Source organism: Dama dama, chromosome 4, assembly GCF_033118175.1.
Source record: "Dama dama isolate Ldn47 chromosome 4, ASM3311817v1, whole genome shotgun sequence".
NCBI lineage: Eukaryota > Metazoa > Chordata > Mammalia > Artiodactyla > Cervidae > Dama > Dama dama.
The window spans coordinates 51,152,004-51,172,451 of record NC_083684.1 but is presented as its reverse complement, the minus strand read 5'-3'; the positions used below and the strand labels follow the sequence as shown (position 1 = coordinate 51,172,451).

The window sequence follows — 20,448 nt, the reverse complement described above, 5'->3', positions numbered from 1 at the left end:
CAGAAGAGTTACTGTATTTAGCTCTGAGCCTTAAGAGACCCCACAATTTTAGTTCTGAACCATGCCCTCTTACCTACCTGTTCAGGCTGATGGGCTTCCCTGGCTCAGGATGGGGGTGGGGCAGAGAGAAACATGAGGTCCTACCTGCCCCCAGCACCATACAAATGGAAGACCACCTCTCCAAACATTGACAGACTTTATTGTGGGGGGGTTCCCACCTGGGATCCCACTCCCTTAAATAAAAAAGTGCATAGAAAAGAAGGGATTTAGAAACTTTTGTACAATATCTACATCCTGGGCCCCCAGGGCAAGAAGGGGGCGATTGCTGGGTGGGCTGGAGGGGTGGAGGCAGGGCCCTCGCCACCTGCAGGCCCACATCCACCCTGAACATGAGGGTGGGGGTGAGATGCTCTAGGAGGGACGAGGGAGCCCCCAGGCTAGGGGCAAGATGGCAGCGGGGGGCGTGGCAGGCAGCCACTGCTTCAGTTAAGGAAGCGACGGCAGCGCTTGGCGCCACAGTTGCAGGGCAGCTTGTTGCTGGCATCCTCAATGGGGAACTTGTAGTCATAGGTGAGCTCCTCACCACGCAGGATGCGGCGCAGGGCGAAGATGACGATGTGCTTCTGGCCCTCCACATGGATGACTCGAGAGAAGCAATTGGGCTCACACGAGTGGTTGATGAAGCGGGCGGCATTGCCATGCATGGTGGCATCCACCACGTCAAAGTCATCCATGCGGAACATGTAGCACCCAATGCCCTACAGGGACAGGGTGGGGACGTCAGAGGCTCTGTTCCCATGGACCGCCCTGTTTCAGCTGCCTCATTCCCATGGCCTGGCAGAGCCTACCTTCCCATCATAGAACTTCTCCCGTTTGTCAGTCAGCACAGAGCGAATGACAATACCAGAGTACTCAATGACCATCTCGCCGGCATCGATGTTGCGCTTACAGAACAGGCCCCGCCCGTGGATGGCAGATCTGCAGGGTAGGATGGGCAAGGGGGAGGTCAGGGGGACCGAACCAAGGCAGCCCCTGACCAGGGCACCTGCCTGTCCACCCAAGGGGCATCCTCCCCACAACCCCACGAACCTGTAGACACCCACAGCCTCTTTGGATGTCTTCTTGAGGTGGCGAAAGCGCATGGCCATGGGCAGCTCCAGACTGGTGGCACGTCTGGTGGGGGATGGCAGTGTCACACAGGCCGGTACCGAGAAATGACTTCTCTTGCCCCGATTACTCTCTTTTGGGCCCTTCCAGTTCACCCCCAGCACCCCGGCCTGCCCCCCATACCTGGTTGACCTGAGCTGCACCTCATCCTCTTCCTCATCACAGGTGGCTCCCTCAGGAAGCACCCGGTGCTGGGAGGCCAGGAAGTTGAACATGTCAAAGGTGCACTTGCTGCAGGTGGGAGGGAGAAAAGGAGGGAGGTTCGTAGCCATTCTTTCATCTATTCTTTGGCCTGGGCCTGCTGCTGGGGGGGCAGGAAGAATACTGCTACTATTGAAGACACGGCAAAAGGGAAAAGACGGGGTTCATTCTTCTGATGTGGTCTCCAGAAACAACTTCTGGAGTAGCCTAGTGTCTTCTCAGACCTCAGTTTCCAATCTGTGCAGACTAAATTCCCACCCTTGAGAACTCCTCTAGGACTACCCAGACCCAGGCGCCACACCCCAGACCTCTCACCGGAGATAGACCTCAGCGCGGGCTGCCCCATGGGGGTTCAGGGGTGGCTCCTCCTGGCCCTCTCCCTGCTGGTGGTAGCGGAACTTGTAGTGCTGGCAGCGCTGAGCCCCGGGCAGCTGCTCTGCCAGGAAGATGACAGCATCGTGGTGGATGCCCAGGAGCCTTGCCCCACTCATTCCTGGGGAGAGTCAACGGTGAAGACACACTGGTCATGTCGGAGGCCCATCCTGTCAACTGGGAGTCATCCTAGCTCCCAGCATCCCTGTGGACCCCCCTCGGTTACCACTGAAGGAGAGATGTCTGAGCCGGGCATGCCCTCGGGCCTCTTGCACCTTCTCAATCAGAGTTCTCCACGCCCCTGGGGAGAGGGCAGGGCCAGAGCTGTCAGGATAATGTTCTATCGAACATCTCCCCTCCCTGTCAACGCTATCCCCAACTCACCTTCCAAGCTCTCTGCCTCTACGCTGAACCCATCCTCACTGCTGATCTCGAAACGCAGGTGTGGGCCAGCCCGTTTAGGGGCCTGGTTCTCTTTGTCCTCTGGGGATGGAGGCTCTTCCTCGGAGCTTGAAGCCTCACCTGGTCCCAGGGAGCAGATCAGAGTTGGGGAGGGTCACCCTTCCTTGACTCAAACGTCCCTGGCTCCCCTCTGCCTTCCCTTCCTCCTCGGGTATAAGCACAGTTACTAGATTTAATGGCCTTCCTCTTGCAATATTTGCCCATGAATCCTACAGAATGGACATTGTTTTTAGTCCCTTTTCTGCAGGACATGTTCACAGCTCACTCAAATTCAGTCTATCACAAATGCCTCATTCTTCTGAATCTCACACAAAATTTAAAATACTGGAGAACTATTTTGCACATGTGTTTTTTTAAGTGGGCTTCCCTGGTGGCTCAGTGGTAAAGAATCTGCCTGCCAAACAGGAGACGTCTATTTGATCCCTGGGTCGGGATGATTCTCTGGAGAAGGAAACGGCAACCCATTCCAGTATTCTTGTCTGGAAAATCCCATGGACACAGGAGCCTGCTGGAGTACAGTCCATGGGGTCACAAATTAACATGACTTATTGACTAAACAACAATTTTTTAATGTGCACCCCATTTTATATAGTATTATAAAAAGCCCATACTCACAGAATCAAGTATATGTACATTATGAGGGACTTCTCAAGGGCTAAAGAATTTAAAGCTAGAACAGAAAGCCTAGCTAACATAGGTGAGTGGATGTGAAAAAGAGGAGGGTCAAGGACAACTCCAGGTGTGGAGTCTAAACAACTGGAAGGATACAACGGCCACTGACTGAGGTAGTAAAGGTAAGGGAGAAACAAGTTTATAGTAAAAGTCAAGAACTCAGTTTAGGACACACACAGTCAGAGATCCCTCTTAGAAAACCTCCCCTTTCAACTTGTGGCAGAGATGGCAGGCGGGCAGCAGGATACAGGAGCCTGGCTAGTGATTTGGGAGCTATCAGAATTAGAGATGGGATTTAGAGCCAGGATGATAGACAAGAGAACTCAGGAATAAGTAGAGATCGAGAAGTCAAGGTCAGGGTCCTGGGACACACCAAAGTTGACAGGCTAGAACAATGAAGCATGACCAAAGGTGAGGAGAGGGCTGGAAGCCAGGAGAGGAAGTGCATCAAGGAGGGAGGGATCCATGCAGCAAATGATGCTACTGGCTCAAGCAGGATGTGAACTGAGGCCCGACCACTGTACCTAGGGTGAGTGGGATGGGGGCAAATGTTTTGAATGGAGCACATTTTAGGAGAGGCAGGACTCACATGGCCATACTTTCTTCCCACATAACTTCTTTGGGTCAACCTGCCCACATGCCCAACCTCTGGTCCTAAGCAAGACTAAACCTAACTCTTGCTGTGTGACCCACATCATCGCCAAGCCTCCAAGTGACCCAGGGTCCTCCTCTGACTTCTTCCGGCTTTCTCCACTCTCACTTCCATTCCGTTCCCTGAACACAGCTACACAGATCAGTCTGTAGACAGAGGCCTCACCCAGGCACACTCTCACTGGCTTCTTTCTCACAGCGGTCATTCTGAGCTGAAGTGCACTTGCTAATTACATGTCGGTTTCCTCTAGCAAAATGTGTCTGGTCCCTATGGGCAGGGCCCTGTCTGTCATGGTCACTACCACCTCCTTATGCCATCTCTGACCCTGTAAGTAGCCTTTCAGCTAAAGTCTCAGTCCACTTCGCTCCACTTCCTTACTCAGCATTTGAGCTCTACATAATGAGAAAATCCACACATTCCAACAGGACTGGGGCCACAAGAAATTCTGAGCCTTGGGCTGCTCAATTACCAGCTTACTTGGCTGGAGCCCACTCCCTCTCCCCCTGCCCTCCATGACCAGCAGAGCACTGCCCTTCCAGCTTCACTGAGTCCATCAGCCAGAACTGCTCCAAGTGCCCCATCCTGCATCCTGATGTCTCATTATCTCTGCAAGTACAGGCATAACTCGCAGATATTGCGGGTTCAGTTCCGGACCACCGCATTAGGGTAAATACTGAAATAAAGCAAGTCAACAAATCTTTTGGGTTTCCCAGGGCATATAAAAGTTATGTTTACACTACATTATAGTCTCTTAAATGTGCAACAGCATTATGGCTAAAAAAAAACAATGTACATACCTTAATTATCGCTAAAATATGCTAACCATCATCTTTCAGCAAGTTGTAATCTTCTTGCAATAGTAACAGCAAAGATCACTGATCACCATAACAGATAATGAAAAAGTTTAAAGTATTATGAAAATTACCAAAGTGTGACACAGAGACACAAAGTGAGCAAATACTGTTGGAAAAACGATGCTGATAAGACTTGCTCCATGCAGGGTTTCCACAAACCTTCAATTTGTAAAAATGTGATAAAGTGAAGGGCAATAAAACGAGGTATGCCTGTACACCTTCCTCCTGTCCTTCCCTGTCTCAGGGGTCTCCAATTCAAACCTGACTGCCACACCTCCTCCCACCTCCTTTTCCATCCAGGAGTCCCATTCAACTTCCTTCTTGCCTTTGCTTTCACAGTCCTCACATAAAACCCCTGTAAGTCTGTCTCACCCTCCCCCCCACCCAAGACTCTCAGCTGAGCTTTTCGGTGAGGTGACTGGGCTTTGTTCTGGCTTCCTCATCACCCACTGTCTTCAGTTTTAGACTCTGACACAACATCTTCCCCGCCCTGTGCTACCTGCACAGACAGTACACCTCTCCCAGAGCCCACGTGCATGGTGTCCTCTGCAGCAGTTGGGATGACCGACTACTGCCTTCCCTGAGCCTCTGGACACCATTCTCCTCTGACTTCCCTACTGCTCTTGCCCTTCCTCTGGGTGTCAAGTGGGCTGAACCCTTTCTGAATGATCCCCAGAACCCCATCTTTGGCTCTACTAGGTACCTAACCCTCTGACCCTGGCACACGAAGTTCTGAAGCCCTTCCTTGACCTTTAGGGGACACTGGACAGGCATATGTCTATTTCCGCCACAGACCACAAGCTCCTAAGGGTATCACTGCAACGCTAGTACCCTGCCTCAGGCTTGTATCCACGTTGAGTGTGCAATGTGCAACACCCAGGAAGTGTTTAAAGTGAACCAATTATGTATGCCAGTTACTCAGCTGAGACAAGCATGGGGGAGGGAGGCAGTGAGAGGGAGAGGCTGGTCCCTACCTGAGTAGTGGTGCCACTGGGACTCAAGCAGCAGGTCAGGGGGACCCTCAGGGGCCCGGGGAGGACCACCTTCAGGAAGTGGCAGCAGAGGGGACCGGTCCTGGAGGGGCCTGTGAGAAGAGACCTGTCAGAAGGAGGAAAGGACAGCAGTACCAGAGCCTCCTGGGAAAGGAGGCTGGCCACTCACCTCGGACTTTCCCCCGCAGTGGGCTCCCCAGGATCATCCAGGTCGAGAACTCCACGCACAGTGGGCGTTTTCATCCTCACTCGGCTGAACCTGGGGTAGGGGCACCGTAAGAAAGCTGAGTGCCTTCCCCTGCCCACCTCTCTCCCACTCCACAGCCTGGCCACACTCACTCACCCACTGCCACAAGGCCCTGAACCCTGGGGGGGGTCCTCCAAGGACTCTCCATCTTCCTCCAGCCGGGGAGTCTTGCTTGGTGGAGGCGCTGGTGGAGAACGGCCAGAGAAGGTGGACACCCTTTTGACACGGATGGCCTGGCGGGGCGGGCTGGGGGGCCCACTGCTCAACACCAGCGTCAACGGAGGGGGGGGTGGGGGCGGGGCTTGGCGGACCACCCCTACTACTGGCAACACACCCAGCAGAGGTCCTGGGGGCAGAGTCCAGGAAGTGGGAGTTGTGGGGGGCATGGGAGGGGGCAGAGGCGGTGGCTTCACTGGGGGTGAGACAGGTTCACCCTCCCCTGCCATCTTTACAAACACCTGCCCCAGCTTGTTGACGAGGATGATCTTGGACGCGGCAGGTTTCGGGGGCTCAGGGGCAGGGCCCAGGCTCAATACCCGGACCCCTGGGGGTCCAGGGAGCCAGGCAAACGTCCGGGTGGGGTCAGCTGGGTTAGGGGGCAGGCCCTGAGGGGGCTGGCTGCCATTGGCCAGGGGAGGTGCTGGGGGGAGGGGCTCCTCTCTGGGTCCAGCAACCCCCTCCCCAGGCCCCCCTAGATTCTTCAACACAAAATCCACGATCTCTGACGGCAAGTCCTCAGGAGGTCGGGCCCTGTCCCCTGCAGCCCCAATGACCCCTGCCCGGCCTGCTCCTGGCCCTGAAGGAGGAGTCCCCTGGCCCCGAGGCTGCTGGACCGCCTCGGCCTCGCTGTCGGTGCCATCGTCCACTCCGTCCAGCTGTTCAATGCGGGGGGCTCCGGGGAGGGCACTGGGGCCCAAGGCAGGGCCAGACACCACAGTCACAGGGAAGTGGACGTAGCGGGGGGTGGGGCTGGCCTCCTCCTCTGAGCTGTCCCCCAGGCCCCCGTGGCTGCTACCCCCGGCCCCCGCAGCCACGATCTCTTCCTGGAAGGGCTCAGTCCCCAGCAGGCTGGCCGCAAAGTCCAGGTCAGCAGCACTCAGTCCTGATACCACCTCCATGTCCTCAAAGTCTGGGCCCAGGTCTTCAGGGGGTGGTGGAGGAGACGGGGCCCGGCTTGGGGGAGCCAGCTCCCCTGAGGTAGGTGTGAGGGCTCTAACGACTGAGGTAGGAGGGGGCACCCTGAGCTGAGGAGAGGTTCTGAGAGGGGGAGAGGCCCGCCGTGAAGGTGGCAGCCTGGAAGCCAGAGGGCTGGGGCGACGGGAGCGTCTCGGGGGAGCTGGGAAGTCCAGGTCTCCCACTGTAGGGATGTGGTGGGTCAGAGAAGATGGACTTCCTGTAGGGGGAAGGGTTGGTGTCAGCCAGGAGTTCCTGCCTCACCCTGCCCCACCCCTCCCCAGGACTTCCAGGTACACACCAGGGGAGGGCAGGGGTCCAAAGGACACACCCCCCAAGGGCCTCCGGGATGGTGAGTAGTTGGGCACTTTGATTCGAGCCCCCGAGAAGGAGCGGGGGGCTGGAGGAGGGGCGCTGCTTGGATCCAGCCGAGGTGGGGGGTCCGGGTTCTGAACGGATGGGTGGTGCTCAGGAGCTCTAGGGATAAGGGCATCTGTATCTGGCGGGGGGTCCACATGATCTGGGGGCTCTAGAGAGGCAAGAAAATGGCATCGTGGGTGGCGGGGGCTCCTTGTGAAAGCCTCTGCTCACACACCTTTCATTCTTTTGAGGCACTCACACCTTCTCCGTCTGGCCCCTGACCTTGGCACAAAGTGCTTGCGTTCCCAGTCATCGCCCAGGTCTCAAACCTCTCTGGCTTCTGCAAAACCTCCCCATACACATGGCTCAGAGTCCCTTTGTGAGCCCCCCCTCACTCATCCTTTGCCATTTCCTCACTTTCTGGGTGCCTGCTGTTCTCTCCCAGATTCAGGCCCCACGCAGGGTACTGCCCTCCCTCCAGCATGGCCAGTCCTACCACTTTCTCACTTGCGCTGCACATCCCAGCCACATCAAACGCAACCACCCCATCCTGGCGCTTGTGGCGCCCCATTCCCTGGCTCCACCCAATCTGTACAAGCTGATCTCTGCCGCCTCCTCCCAACACTCCCGTGTTTCCAGCCAGGATGGCCGTACCCTCTTTCCCCTCTCTCCATGTTGTGCTCCAACCCAGAACAAACACCCTGCCCACAAGCACAATCCACATCTCTCCCTCCTCCCAGTGGGCTACCAGTCCTTGAGCCCATTCTGTGCTTCCTGCCAACTGGCCCTAAGCGCTAGCATGGAGGGGAGGGTGTCAGATTGGGAAATGAGGAGATCTAGGGTTGAATCCTGGCTCCGCCCCTATGTCCTTTCTGGGATGTACAGAGGAGCTTATCCCTTTCTCAAGGGGCTGTGGGGAGCATAACACAAGCACGGAGCCCCAAGTCCGGTGGCCATAAATGCTCCCTACATTTGTCCAGAAGCTGCCAACCTCACGAGCAGTTAGTGCACACCTCTCTCCTCACTTCCTGGCATGAAATTAATCTTAAACTACCATCATTACAACAAACAGAACAATGGCAAACATCCTGGGATTTCATTAGGGCACAGGAGAACAAGGCTTGGTGGGTAGCTGTTTGCGGAGGGCAGCACTCGGGGAAGAAAATGCGTGAGCTCCAAGGCCGTACCTGAGGAAGGGGCAGGACTGTGCACAATGGTCTGGTTCTCTTCTGCTGCCTCCAGATGAACTGGCTCTTCCCTTGGCCCCCACGGCCGATACTCCAGGATCCGGCACCGATACCAGCAGCGCCGCCGAGCATCAACTGTGCTCCAGTACAGACGGGAGCACCTGGCGGGGTAAGGTTGGTGGGGGGGGTGTGTGTGGGACAAAAGGGTCAGGACAACTTGGGAAACAAGATCCAGCCCTGGAGGCCCCCAGCCCCACCAACGCCCCTTGGGTTGCTCACTGGTAGCCAATGGGGAAGAGCCGTCCCTCACAGTCTGACAGGTCAGAGAGAGTGCCCAAGGAGTCGATCCGGATGGAACCTATGGTATAGGTGGGTGGGAGAGGTCAGGAGAGCGGGCCTAGGCAGGGTCAGGAAGACGAGGGGAGAGAGCAAGCTGCTTACCAATGAGCACATTGATGGCATCAGGTTCAAGCCCCGTCAAGAACTTTCGCTTGAAATTGATGCCCTCAAAGTCCACGTAGACTCGGCGGAGAACATCAAAACCGTCAGGATTCACGATCTCCTGGGAGGTGGGTGGCAAATGGGGTTGCTGGATTGGTGAGGGGGTGAGGGGGATGTGAGGGAAGGCTCGCTCCAGAGACTGGTCAGTCAAGGGGCTTGACTAAATGACTGAGGGCGGAGGGTAAGGGAACAAGGAAAGGACACTAAGAGGCAGCTGGGTGAGGCCCGAGGGGCTACAGGCTCCCTGAGAGGAAGAGGAGAGCGCAGTGGGGCACTGCGTCCCCAAGGTGAGGGCCCACCTTGCCATCCAACAGGTCTGTGTGTTTCTGGCAGAACACCTTCTTGTCATCTTGGAAGATGCAGTAGCTGGCCCGGGCGCACATGAAGTGGAAGTTGCTGAGGCAGGAGGAGAGGCAGCAGCCCACCGTAGCACCAGGCTTCAGGCAGAGCTCACAGCGCTACGGGCAGAAGGGGTTGCTAAGCGAGGAAGCCAGGGCCTGACACCCAGCATCGCTGTCCTCAAAGACTCCCTTGGGCCCCTGCCGAGCCTAGCACCTCACAGAACAACGGCACATTCCCTCCCCACCAGTGGCATCCAGGCCCAGGCGCACATCAAAACAAGTGCGGACTCCTTGAAACAGTTGTAGCAGGAAGAAAAATAACAGGAGCTAAGGCTTCCTCATGCTGTTCTAACATGGAGCCCGTATTACTTCACTGAACCCTCACCTCTGCCCGCTGTGGCAGGCCTCTCTCATCCTACTTCCTGAGGGTGAGCTGACGGCAACCCACAGAGGGGTTCCCACGCAGCACCTCACCTCACAGGGATGGAGTAAGAGGTAAATGCCACACAAGCTTAGTAACAGGAGATCATCTAACTTTTAGTCTCCCAGGCTTCAGACCCGTATTAAACCAGACAGCACAAATAGGAAAAGACTTGCTTTCGCTGCAGCACTAGAGTCCTGGACAGCCAAAACAGGCACCGAGGACAAACTGTGGCAGAAACCGCGAAACCAGAGCTGTCTCTACTGGAGTTGGGCCCCACCCCAGCCCCCGAGAACTGCCCCCTCTCCAGGCCCGCGCCCTCACCATCTGCCTCCCTCGAGCCACAGCAGCATGCACGTTCTTGAGGGAGCCGTCGTTTTCTTCAAATACTTCGGCTGACCAAATGGCACAGTTGACGTGTGTCCACTCATTCTGCCCAATGTACAGGAGCCGTCCCGCCTCCTGGGGGCAGAGTCGTGGTGTGAGGGGAGGAGTCAGATACCAGACCCTACAACCTGGGTCTTCATGCAGTAGCCCTCACCTTAGAGTCCGCATCCCCGTATTTCAGGCAGAGTGCACACTGACGGGGGTCCTCCAGATGTGAGAAAGCAGCTGAATCCTTGCCCTGGAAAGCTGGAAGGGGTGTGGGAAGGACGGTCAAAGAATGAGGACCTGGAGCCTGGCCCACCAACTAGGCGATCAAGTTTCTAGCCCCAACTGCCCAGTACCTGTTGAGGGATCCCCTGGAGGCTGCCCTGATTCTGGGGTCTCTGGTTCCTGCTGCCTCCACTGAGCGTAGACGTGGTCCAGGGATGGGGGTAACACAGCATTGGGAAGGACTCCGCTGTGGACAGGCAGGGTCAGCCTCTGACACATCTAACAGAGGGGTGCTGGACTGGGGCCCACCCATGGTATCAACCTGATTATGCCATGACCCCCTCTGTCCTCTATGTGGAACTTCTCTCAGCCTTCCAAACAAGCCAGACCCTCTTGTGCCTCCTTTGCCACATAAAATATTGTTCTCCATGCCCAGAATACATCTCCTCCACTTCTCAGCTTAGATGTCATTTCTCTGGGAAGTCTCAGGCCTGAGGCTCCTAGGCAGGCACCTCCTCTGGGCTCCCACAGCCCCTGGGCCTCCCCATCAAAGCCCTAACTGTCTAGGTTATCAGTGCCTGCCCAACCCCTCAAACATGGCTTGCCCACTGCTGTCCCCAACACCACCTTGCATAATGTACACCCAAAGTCAGAGTTAACCACACAATACGAGTCTCTGCTCGTCTGGAACCGTGAGGGACTCTCATCCTGGCCCCACCGCCCTCCAAGACCCTCAGCCTGCTCCTTGTCTCTTCTCAGTCCAGCTGGACCCTGGATTCCCAGGTGCCCCTGCCTTTGCCCTCGTTCCCTGGTTCCCCCCCTGCTACCCAGCCTTGCTCACTTGGGCAGCCGGGTACTCCGTCGCCAGTACTTGGGGTCGTGGGCGTCGAACCAGCCGAACGCAGACTCTAGCAGCTGGGGATCGGGTTAACAGAATGAGAACTGTCTTCCCCAGGAGAGGTGGTGAGGGCAGGAACCCACTCTCCTCCCCGCTACCATGTAAGCCAACCTCAGGGCAGCCCCCAAAGAGCTCACCTTCAGTAGGAGCCCCTTGGTCTGGCCTCCAGCCCGGCGCTCCAGCATCTCTCCTTCCTCAGAGTGCCTCATCAGGATGCCCACCACATCCTCCATGAAGCTGTGCTGTAAGGGGGTTTGTCAGGACCTGAGCCCCAACGCTAATCCTCTCCCCCAGGCACGCGGCGGCTCCTCAGTGTCCCACTCACCACAGACTTGTAGTGGCCCTCCTCGAAGCGCCGGCTCACAGCGTGCAGATCACAGGGCCCTGGGTGCAGCTGCTGTCCATCCTGCCCACACTGCAAAGAGGGGAAGTCAGCAGGGCTCGTGCTGGGCCGGGCCCCTCCCGTCCAGTTATCCTGGCCCACAGACCTGGGTGCACAGCAGCAGTGGGCCTGCCACCTTGGAGCTCAGCAGGCCCTGAAGCACCTGGCGCAGGCCCCCCTGCAGGGCCCCACTCAGGGCCTCTCGCCAGCGGGGGTGCGTGGCCCCAGCACACGGCCCACAGGTGTACAGCACCGAGTCTGGCAGCCCTGAAAGGATCTCGTAGTCTTCATCTAGAATAGCCCAGGAAAGGGAAAAATGGTTTCAGTGACGTGGAAGTTAGACCGCCCCAGGTCACTAAGAATATTTTGCTGTCCCCTGAGAGCCTGCGGCCAAGGGCAGGACATGGCTGAGGCCACACCCCAGTCTTCCGTCCACTCACCTGAGAGTCCCTCACACTTGGCGTGCACCCAGTGGTCACACTGTGCACACTGCATCATCTTGCTCTCGTAGTCATTGTCTTCATAGCAGCGTGTGCAGATCGGGCAGTAGTTTCCTGGAACAAGAAAACGCAAGTCAGAGGGGCTGGTGCCATGAGCTGCCCTCAGCAGCCTGGCATGGAGGCCAGCTGGCCCACGACTGCTGCACGAGCTGCCCTGTCCTGCCCCACTTGGGTCCCTACCACGCCCCAAAGGCTGGCTAAGGATAAGGTTGCTCTCCTAACTGTGTAGCCCCAAGGCCTCACAATGCAAAGAGCCTTGCTAAACCTGCTGCTTGAGCCAATGAGGAAGCCCATGTCTTCAGATAGCTCAGCAGAGACTTAAGGTTTTAGGAAGTACTTCCAGGACCACCATGAGAGTGGGGTCCAAGCCCTCCACTCCCACTGCCCTTGGAGGGGCCGTGTCCCTCCAAGTACTAGAAGGGCTCCTACAAAAGAGTACTTTGAATGGAAAGAAAGGCTCCAGAGGTAGAAGAGAGTGGAGAAATACTAGCAAAGAGTATCTCCTCCAACTGCTTGTCTAGGAACCTGGCCCACTCCCCGGTGGCCCCCGGGGCCCCGGTCCCCTGCCAGGTCCCCACCTTTCTCAAAGAGCTGGGTGCACCTGGGGCAGAGGCTGTAATCTCCCGACCACTCGACGTCCCAGTTCTTGCCTGGAGTTGCCCCACAGCTCTTACAGCGCACGCAGGCTGAGCAGATCTGGGGGGGCAGGGCAATGTTAGGGGGAGAACCAGACACCAGGCTGGAGCAGTGCAAAGTGGGGAGGGGCAAAGAGGAGTGGGCATGAGACGGATGCGGAAGAATGGGTAAGGAGAACAGGTGTGTGGGAGAGGTGAAGAGGAGGATGGAGAGGGAAAGCAGCAGGGCAGGAGAGAGATGAAGTGGGGAGACTGGCAGACTGAGACGGGAAGAGATGACGCTACAGCAAGGGACTACGGAATCCATGAGCCTGTAAAACCATTACATGCAAATTCTGCACAGAAATCTCGTCTGTGCGAAATTCTTGAAGAGGACATGTGATGTTTATCAAACTCTTAAGAGGACCTCCACCCTCCCACCCCCAAGAGCCCTGGCCTAGAGCAGTCCTGGGGTGGTGGCGGCATTAATTAGCGCTCCACAGCCAGGAGAGGGGGCCTCATCTCTCACCCAGTGGCGCCGTTTGCGTGTGGCCCGGGTTGGGTAGCTGGGCCCCAGACAGGCTGGATGGTAAGCATGGCGGCAGCGCTCACACTCCAGGAGGTGCTATAGGATATCATAGAAAGACAGCAATGGCAAAACCCACCGGCTCAGAGACACCCCTCTCCTCCAGGCTGCCACTGCCACGCCCCTGTGCCCAAACCTTGGATCCCCGGCCTTTGCGCCCACAGACATGGCAAAACTTGCAGCGGCGGCAGCACCAAGTGTCATGATGTTGGGGCAGGGGCCGCTCGGCCTCCTCCAGGCAGAATGGGTGGAAAGGGTCACAGCAGACCTGGCAGAACACCAGCTAGGAGTGGGGAGAGTGAACAATGGGCAGAGTGAGGGGCCAGGAAGCCAGGGAGGATGACCCTGTTGAGAGGGCCCAAAAACCAGGCAGTCAGGGCTAACAGAGACTTGAAGGGGAAAGGATCCAACCTCATGCAGGCCTTTGCTGGCACACAGCAAGCACACCATGGGTGGTCCCCCTGGCACAGAGGTAAGTACGCTTAGGCCACCCATCAGCCACACGTTCTCCAGGTCACAATCCTCCTGAGGGAAGAGATGAAGAAGAATCAGGGAGCAGCCAGGAACATAGCAAGACCCAAACTTAAAGACCAGGGTTCTCATTTGTAACCAACACGTTTCTTCCCACCACCCTAAACCATACCTTAAAATCCACACGAACCCGGTGCACACCATCTGGAGACTTTTGTTTTCCAGTCCAGCCATTGGGAAAAGAGGCAAAAGGGCCAGGACCCAAAGCATCCTAGGGAGGGACAGTGGTGCTCAGAGGGCTGCAGCCCCACCCTTTACCAACTTCTCACTGCCCTCTCTCCAGCCTACGCCAACCTGCCTTTTGCCTAGGTCCTACTTGACCTTCCAGAGAGATACGCCTGCTTCACCCACCCAGGGCCTGTCCTCTGGCATGGACACACTACAGCACTCAGGTGAGCCTGTGACCCTGACTTGTCAGGAAACTCCCTGGGATGGAGCCATGCCTTACACAGGTCTCAGGTTCTTGGTGTGGGGCTATGCTGACCTTGTCCAGGCGCCTTCGGGCCTTGAGCTGCAACACAGGCTGCAGGGTGGGTTTGCGGGGCCGGCTCTGCTCCTCTGGTTCTGGCACTGGCAGCTCTAGGCAGGACACAGGAGTGGTGAGGTTCCCCCTCTTCTCTGCCCCATCCCCCCTCCTTTACCACCCCACGTGACTTCCGGATCCCCAGGCCTTTAATGAGCCCAAGTCCACGAAAATGACTTGAACCTTGTTCAATAACCTACTGAAAACCTCCGGCACCCGTTCTCCCTGCCCACTAAAACCATACCCTTCTCTTCACTCAGTCACTCTCCTGAAGACTGACAGAGCCTTGGGTTGGGGAGTCCTAACCCTTCCACACACAGGACTGATAGCGAAAGCAGCAACAATTCATACCATTCTCCCGGGGGGTCCGACGCCGAGGAGCAGGGGGACCCCCGGGCTCTGAGTCATCCGAGTCCTCGAAGATATCATAGGAGGGTCGCTGTTTGACGCAGCGCCGGGCTGACTTGCGCTGCAGTAGGAAGGAGTCCTGCTCCTCGGGCCCCGGGGCGGCCACCACCTCCTCCCGGGGCCCCCCAGCTCCCGCCCCCCGGCGTGGGCCTGGAGGACCAGGGGAGGCCTCAGGAGATTCATCGGAATCCCAGGGCAACAGCGTCTTCACTATCGTCCGGCCTGTGGGAACAGGGGACTTAGTAGGATCTGAGCTCAGCCAGGGACATGGACACTAGGATGGAGAAAAGCCAGAAAAAAGCGGGCAGAAGAGAACAAGTATAGGAGATACAAAAGTGCGCAATGGGAAAAACGACAAAGGTGGTGGACTGCAAAGATAAAGGAAAAGAGAGCAGAGAAAGACATGGTTTCCTCCATACCATGCATCTCAGTAAGACTGTGTAAAGAAATGCTTCTCAAGCCTCGTTACCTTTTTTGGCCAGCCGTTCCATCTTCCGTGCCTCTATCTTGTCACACTTCCGGTATCTGGGGAGGGGAGCAGCACGTCACCAGGGTAGGGGACTGGTGGTCTGGGGGAAGAGAGGAAGCTCTCCACAAGGATGCCAATCCCACTGCTCTGCTGGGGCAGGAGGCCTGGGTGACTGACAACCATGGGTAGGAATGGAGCCTGCGCCCCAGCTACTCACACACAGCACTGCTTCTTGGTGTTGGGGCCCCCAAACTTGGGCTTGTCCAGGCAGTTGACACAGGAGCCACAGTCCTGCACACGCAGGCAGCCCCGACAGTGTCCACACCGCGCCATCCGCATCTTCTTGCCGTGATGGGAGGGCAGTGAGCGCCGGGGTGCGTGTGCCAGGGTCCCTCCAGACCCTGCAGGCTCTGAGTCTCCCCCGGGCCCTGCTGACTCCACCTTTCCCGGCTGGGACCGGGATGGGACGCTCTCGGTCTCAGATGCTGATGATGTATCTAGTGCAGTGGAGAGGTGGGGATGGAGCCACGAAGCACAGGAGTTCTACCCCAGTCCCCTGACCTCCCATTCAGCCGGCCCCACTTTCCCACCATGCTCAGGCTCCAGGTATTCCCAAGTCCGCTCTAAGACCTAGCAGTCCAACCCACTTGCCACCTGGCCCTAAGCACCCTACTCAGCTGCCATTCTCCCAAGTTCTTGATTCCTTCGCTTAGCCCCAAATTTGACACAGCTGTCAAAACTTCCCCACAACACACCCGCCCCTACCCTCCGCATTGAGGTCCTGCCGATCCCGGAGAGGGAGAGCGCTGAGGCGGGGGACGTCTTCGGGCACCATGGCCCGGGCCTGACCCAGGGCCACAGCAGCGTGACGGCACACATGTTTGATGCGGGGTCCTTGCACAGGGGACTCGGGGCCCTGGGGGAAGAGAAACCAGGAATACCTGTGGAGAGCTGCCCCTCATACTCCCTCTGCCAGTTTTCCCCAGAGGGCCTTCTCCCCCCTCCATACCGATGGTCTCTCCCTCTTAGTTTCCACTGATTCATCTTCCGACTTGACAGAACCTCTATCTGGGATCTGCTTGACAGTCCCCACAACCTCCTCCATCTGCCCTCCAGGGCTGGGCTGGTGGGGGAATAAATAGGGTCAGAGGCTGGAGAGTGAGGACAAATGGGGCCAGGGAAGGAACCCAAGAAGCTGGGGGACAGAGGAAAGACGGGCTTAGAGGGTTCCCTGCAACACTAGAAGATGTCCTGAGAGACAGGAGGTAAAGTGACTGGGTGCAGGGGCCTGGCCAAAGCACCATGCTCACCGGCATCAAAGACGCCACTTTCTGCTGCTGCTGCTGGTCAATCTTGATTAGCTGCACCTTGGCTCTCTTGAGGAGGCTGAACATTTTCTCCTCCACACCAGACAGTGGTAAGGACCCCAGGCCTGCGATCCGGGCCTTCTCCAGTGGCGGCGCCGACTGTGGCGGCGGCTGCAGCTGTAACTGCGGCTGCAGCAGTGACTGCGGCGGTGGTAGTGCTGGGGGCAGCAGCTGGGTGTGCAGGGCCTGTAGGGGCTGCTGCAGCTGAGCGTGAGGCTGCTGCCCGCCGCTGGGAGCTGGAGCCCCAGGGGAGGGCATCTCAGCCTTAATAGGAGTGGCGACCACAGGGGCAAATCGAGGCAAGCTGAGGTGGTTCGTGCGGCCCACTGCCCGCGGCTCAGGCTCAGCTGGAGAGTCATCGGCAGGAGGCGGCTCTGGCTCAGGGGCTTCAGGGGCCCCAAGAGGAGGAGTAGTAAGCACCGATTCGTAGATCTTCAGGTGGGCTTCACTTGGGGTAAACTGAGGGGCCCGAAGGAGCAGGGGCCTCCGGGAAGGAGTGACAGGGGCAGGAAGTGGGGGTGGGGCCGGGGGAGGAGCAGGGGGAGGAGGGGGCAGTTCCCGGGTCAGTGAGGTCCAGCGAAATGTGGGTTCCCTTAGGATGGACCGTCTCTTCTCAGGGAGTGGGACTGGGGTAGATGGAGGAGTTGGGGCACGGGGTGGAGAGGGGGCTGGTGCTGGTTCCTGGGGGGCCAGTGGGGAGGTGGCAATGGGAGGCCGCAGAGTAGGTGAGACCTCCACCTTTGGGGGCTTGGGGGGGTCTTCATCCATAAATCGCCGGGGTGTCTTGATGACACGGGAAGAGCGGGCACTCACCACAGGCATAATAAACTGTCGGATGTTCTTCAGAAAGGTGGTACTTTTGGGGGCCACAGTGGGGCTGTCTTCCAGAGGGCCTCCTGTGGCAGTGCTGGGGACTGGAGTGGGAGGAGAGGTGCCCTCTGGCCCTGCCCGAGCAGCTTCTCGCTCTGCCCGCTGGCTGGGAGTCAGGGGAGGCCGGCCCCTCTTTCGCGAGCATGTAGCTGGGACCACGGGAGGAGGGGACTCTTCCTGCTCCTCGGGGGCACGAGGTGGTGGGGGGGATGGTGGGGGAGGAGACACAGGTGGGGGGGGAGGGCAAAGTGGGGATGGAGGAGATGCTGAGGGGGGTGGCAGGGATGGAGGAGGTGGAGGGGCTGGAGGAGTCAGCGGTGGTGACGGCAGCTTTGCCTCTTCCTTTTCCTCGGCTAGCACCATTGCTTCCTCAGCTACAGCTCTCTCTTCCTCATCTTCCTCTTCTTTCTCCTCCTCTCCCTCCTCCTCCAGCTTCTGCTCCTTCCTCCAGCAGGGGCCCTCTCCTTGCCCAGATCCAGCTCTTCCCTGGGGGGCATCCTGCCAGCTTTCCTCATGCTGATCTTGACCCTGACCTGATTCAAGTCCCAAGGACAACTGTCCCATCTTCATTTTTTTGGCCTTTGAAACAAACTTGATCACGAGGGGGAGCCGGCCTCGGCCTCGGCCCCTGCCTCCACGGCCTCCTCGCCCAGACTGTCCTCCACGCTTGGGGGTCCCAGGTCCTGGGCCGGGCCCCTCCTTGCACTTCCAGCTGCCAGTTCGGTGTTTTACTGGAACAACAGGAGGTGGGGGCTCAGGTTTGGGGATTGTCACAGCTGCTTCTGCCACCACTACTGCTTGTTGCTTCTTCCTGCAGGGGCCTGCTGGCCGTCCTGGGGGCCGTCCCCGAGACCGACGGGGGGTGGAGGACTCACATGCCCGGCTCCGGGGGGCTGGGGGTGCCTGGGCCCGCCGGAGAAGTTCAGTCAGTGCCTGCACCATCCGTTCTGTGCCCTCCTCACCCCGTTTCCGCGCAGGAGTCTTTGGGGGTGTAGGAGCCACATCTGCTAGGCGAGGAGGCGGAAGGGGGGTCGTCTTATGCTTGCGGCCCCGACCTCGGGGGGCTCGACCTAAAAGGAGAATAGGTGTGGGGAGATGGGTCAAGCTGGCCCTGCAGACAGAGGAAGACTCCAGGAGTGCAGGGACTCTGACTTGTCTGCTTCCCCCACAACCCAGCCTAGCTGGGGCTTTGACACAGAACACACTTGGTAACTGATGGAGACTCTAGAGCAGGGCAGAGCTGACATAAAAAGCAAGAGTAACATTCCTATAAAGCTACAGAGGTAGAGTTTCCCCATCACTCACCTCTCTGGGATCGGAGCGCAGAGCGCAGGGAACTGGGGGCCACATCTTCATCTGAATGAAAACCCTGAAACTCCTGATTTAGGGGACCAAGGGTGGAGGGGAGAAACAGCAGTCAGTGCCAAAGCCCTTGTTTAGCCTGAGACTCAGGTATTGAGGAATATCCCCAGCTCCCCCTTAACGTATCCCTATTTACAAATGAACTAAAACGACTCGAAGGTGAGCGGGGAAAATACACAATATCTTCCCAGGGATGGAGACAGAATGTATTTTGAAATTGCATCCCCAGTTTCAGACTACAAGCCATCAGTGGTCCACTGGCTCAAAGGGAACAGAACAGGGTCTTCCTATGTCAGGCAGTAGTCACTACCCTCATATTCCCTCATCCTCCAACTCAGAAAAAAGTAGAACCTCTGTCTATACTCTCTCAAGCTGTTGTTTCTCTCTGAATGAAAAATGGGAATTGGGGCACCCAAGTGGGGTGTGCATGTGCGTGTATTAAGTAGTTTATCATATTATGACCTGCGGTGAGCCCTCAGGTGCCTACAAACCGTCCTAAGCAATACAACCCACACCTTCGAGCCCTTTCTGAGAGACTGGTGATAAATCCTGAATTGAACTCAGACCTGCTCGAGTGCCGAGTTTCACCTACATCCCGTATCTCTTCCACCTCTGCCCGCAAGAGGAAGCCCTCCACCATTCTCCCCTCTCTCCACTTTAGTCCGAAAAAGAATTGGGGCACTGGTGAAATGTGATGTGTTGGAGCTTCTGAGGCCGGGTGGGGCAGCTTGCAGGTCCACAGCCTAGGTCCACAGGCTAGCCTGCATCCACTCAAGCCACGCTTCTGCTGTCAACCACCACTGGTTGGGCATGCAGTCCTATAGCTTCCTAGCCCAAATCTCTCCAGCCCTGGCTTTGCCAACTATCAAGAAAAATCAGCCCAGGACACTTCAGCAGGACCTGCCTCGAGCCGAAGTGCTCAGCGGCAGCTCAGGCTTCTCTATCCACTTTCAGAGGCCTCTTCCACCGACAGCTCCACACAGCCTACCTCCTCCCCTGCCAATTTCCAGGGCCCTTTCCCTCCCCAAGAGCCCTAAGGACTCCGCTTCCCCACGCCACCCCTCAGGGCCACCCAGACCCATGGAAGCCCCCTGCCTCCGCCCCGCCCGGCGCTGGGGACGCCTCCGACTGCCTCACCTCATCGTCGGACTCCCCGTCACTGCTCTCCTCCTCCAGCAGGCAGCCCCGGCTCGGGCCCCAGCCCCGGCCCCGACCCCGGCCCCGGCCCCGCTGAATGCGCGGGCCGGCCCACAGGCGGCGGAGCCGGCGCAGGCCCCGGTGGAGTCCCAGCAAACGGAGCAGGGCCGTGTCCTCCCCGGGCTCGGCTCCGCCCGGCCCCGCCGCGCCGCCGCCGCGCCGCAGAGCTACCCGCACTCTTTCGGCCCCGTTGCCCCGTCCGCCGCGGCCCCCGCCCCCGCCGGAGCCCCGCGGCCGGCCCGGGAAGCGGCCCCGCGCGGAGCCAGGCCCGGGGCAACTGCCGCCGCCCGCCGCCGCCGCCATCTTGGCACCGTGAGAGGGGCCGGGGAGGCGGGGGGAGGGGCGGCCCGTACGCAGGGCCGGGGGGAGGGGAGCAGAGGAGGGGCGGGGCGGCTTAGGCTCACGACAACAACCAGCGCCGCCGCGGGGCCGACACGAGCCGGGGGCTGGGCCGGCCGCGCGGGGCACCACGGGAGCGGGAGTCCGAGGCCGGCAGGCTGGTCACCCTTAGACCGCACCTAAAGAGCCTAGACCCCGCGTCG

The 20,448-nt window shown here is 58.2% G+C and overlaps 1 protein-coding gene across 4 annotated transcripts; it reads right to left on the bottom strand.

Annotated features, from left to right (window-relative positions):
- Positions 1-179: 179 nt before the first annotated feature.
- On the bottom strand, positions 180-20,209 carry KMT2B (lysine methyltransferase 2B). 4 transcript variants are annotated; one of them, XM_061139048.1, is made up of 37 exons: positions 19,847-20,209; positions 18,653-18,725; positions 16,421-18,417; positions 16,120-16,233; positions 15,876-16,026; positions 15,328-15,607; positions 15,111-15,166; positions 14,585-14,863; positions 14,195-14,289; positions 13,823-13,921; positions 13,591-13,704; positions 13,316-13,462; positions 13,123-13,218; positions 12,558-12,675; positions 11,920-12,033; positions 11,586-11,770; positions 11,423-11,512; positions 11,235-11,339; positions 11,041-11,114; positions 10,331-10,446; positions 10,144-10,235; positions 9,927-10,064; positions 9,140-9,298; positions 8,781-8,901; positions 8,619-8,697; positions 8,340-8,500; positions 7,094-7,321; positions 5,716-7,012; positions 5,542-5,631; positions 5,355-5,464; positions 2,125-2,262; positions 1,967-2,041; positions 1,684-1,861; positions 1,291-1,398; positions 1,090-1,173; positions 849-978; positions 180-758 (listed from the first exon to the last, which is right to left on the bottom strand). In XM_061139048.1, exons 1-37 carry the CDS (start codon positions 20,207-20,209, stop codon positions 483-485), a joined length of 8,130 nt encoding a protein of 2,709 aa, XP_060995031.1. In that variant the 3' UTR covers positions 180-482. The 4 variants fall into 4 exon arrangements, with proteins under 4 accessions (XP_060995031.1, XP_060995033.1, XP_060995034.1 ...); XM_061139050.1 differs by lacking the exons at positions 180-758; positions 849-978; positions 1,090-1,173; ... (1 more) ...; positions 1,684-1,861; positions 1,967-2,041 and adding an exon at positions 4,324-4,401 and having other exon boundaries at positions 2,124-2,262; XM_061139051.1 differs by lacking the exons at positions 180-758; positions 849-978; positions 1,090-1,173; ... (2 more) ...; positions 1,967-2,041; positions 2,125-2,262 and adding exons at positions 4,058-4,199; positions 4,324-4,401.
- Between the last annotated feature and the right edge of the window lie 239 nt (positions 20,210-20,448).

Coding starts and splice junctions, on each gene's coding strand:
- KMT2B (XM_061139048.1), bottom strand. CDS start 20,209: ATGGCGGCGGCGGCGGGCGGCGGCAGTTGCCCCGGGCCTGGCTCCGCG. Junction 15,608..15,875: donor GCAGGACCTCAATGCGGAGG/GTAGGGGCGGGT, acceptor CCACTGCACTAG/ATACATCATCAGCATCTGAG. Junction 12,676..13,122: donor CACGCAAACGGCGCCACTGG/GTGAGAGATGAG, acceptor CTGCCCCCCCAG/ATCTGCTCAGCCTGCGTGCG.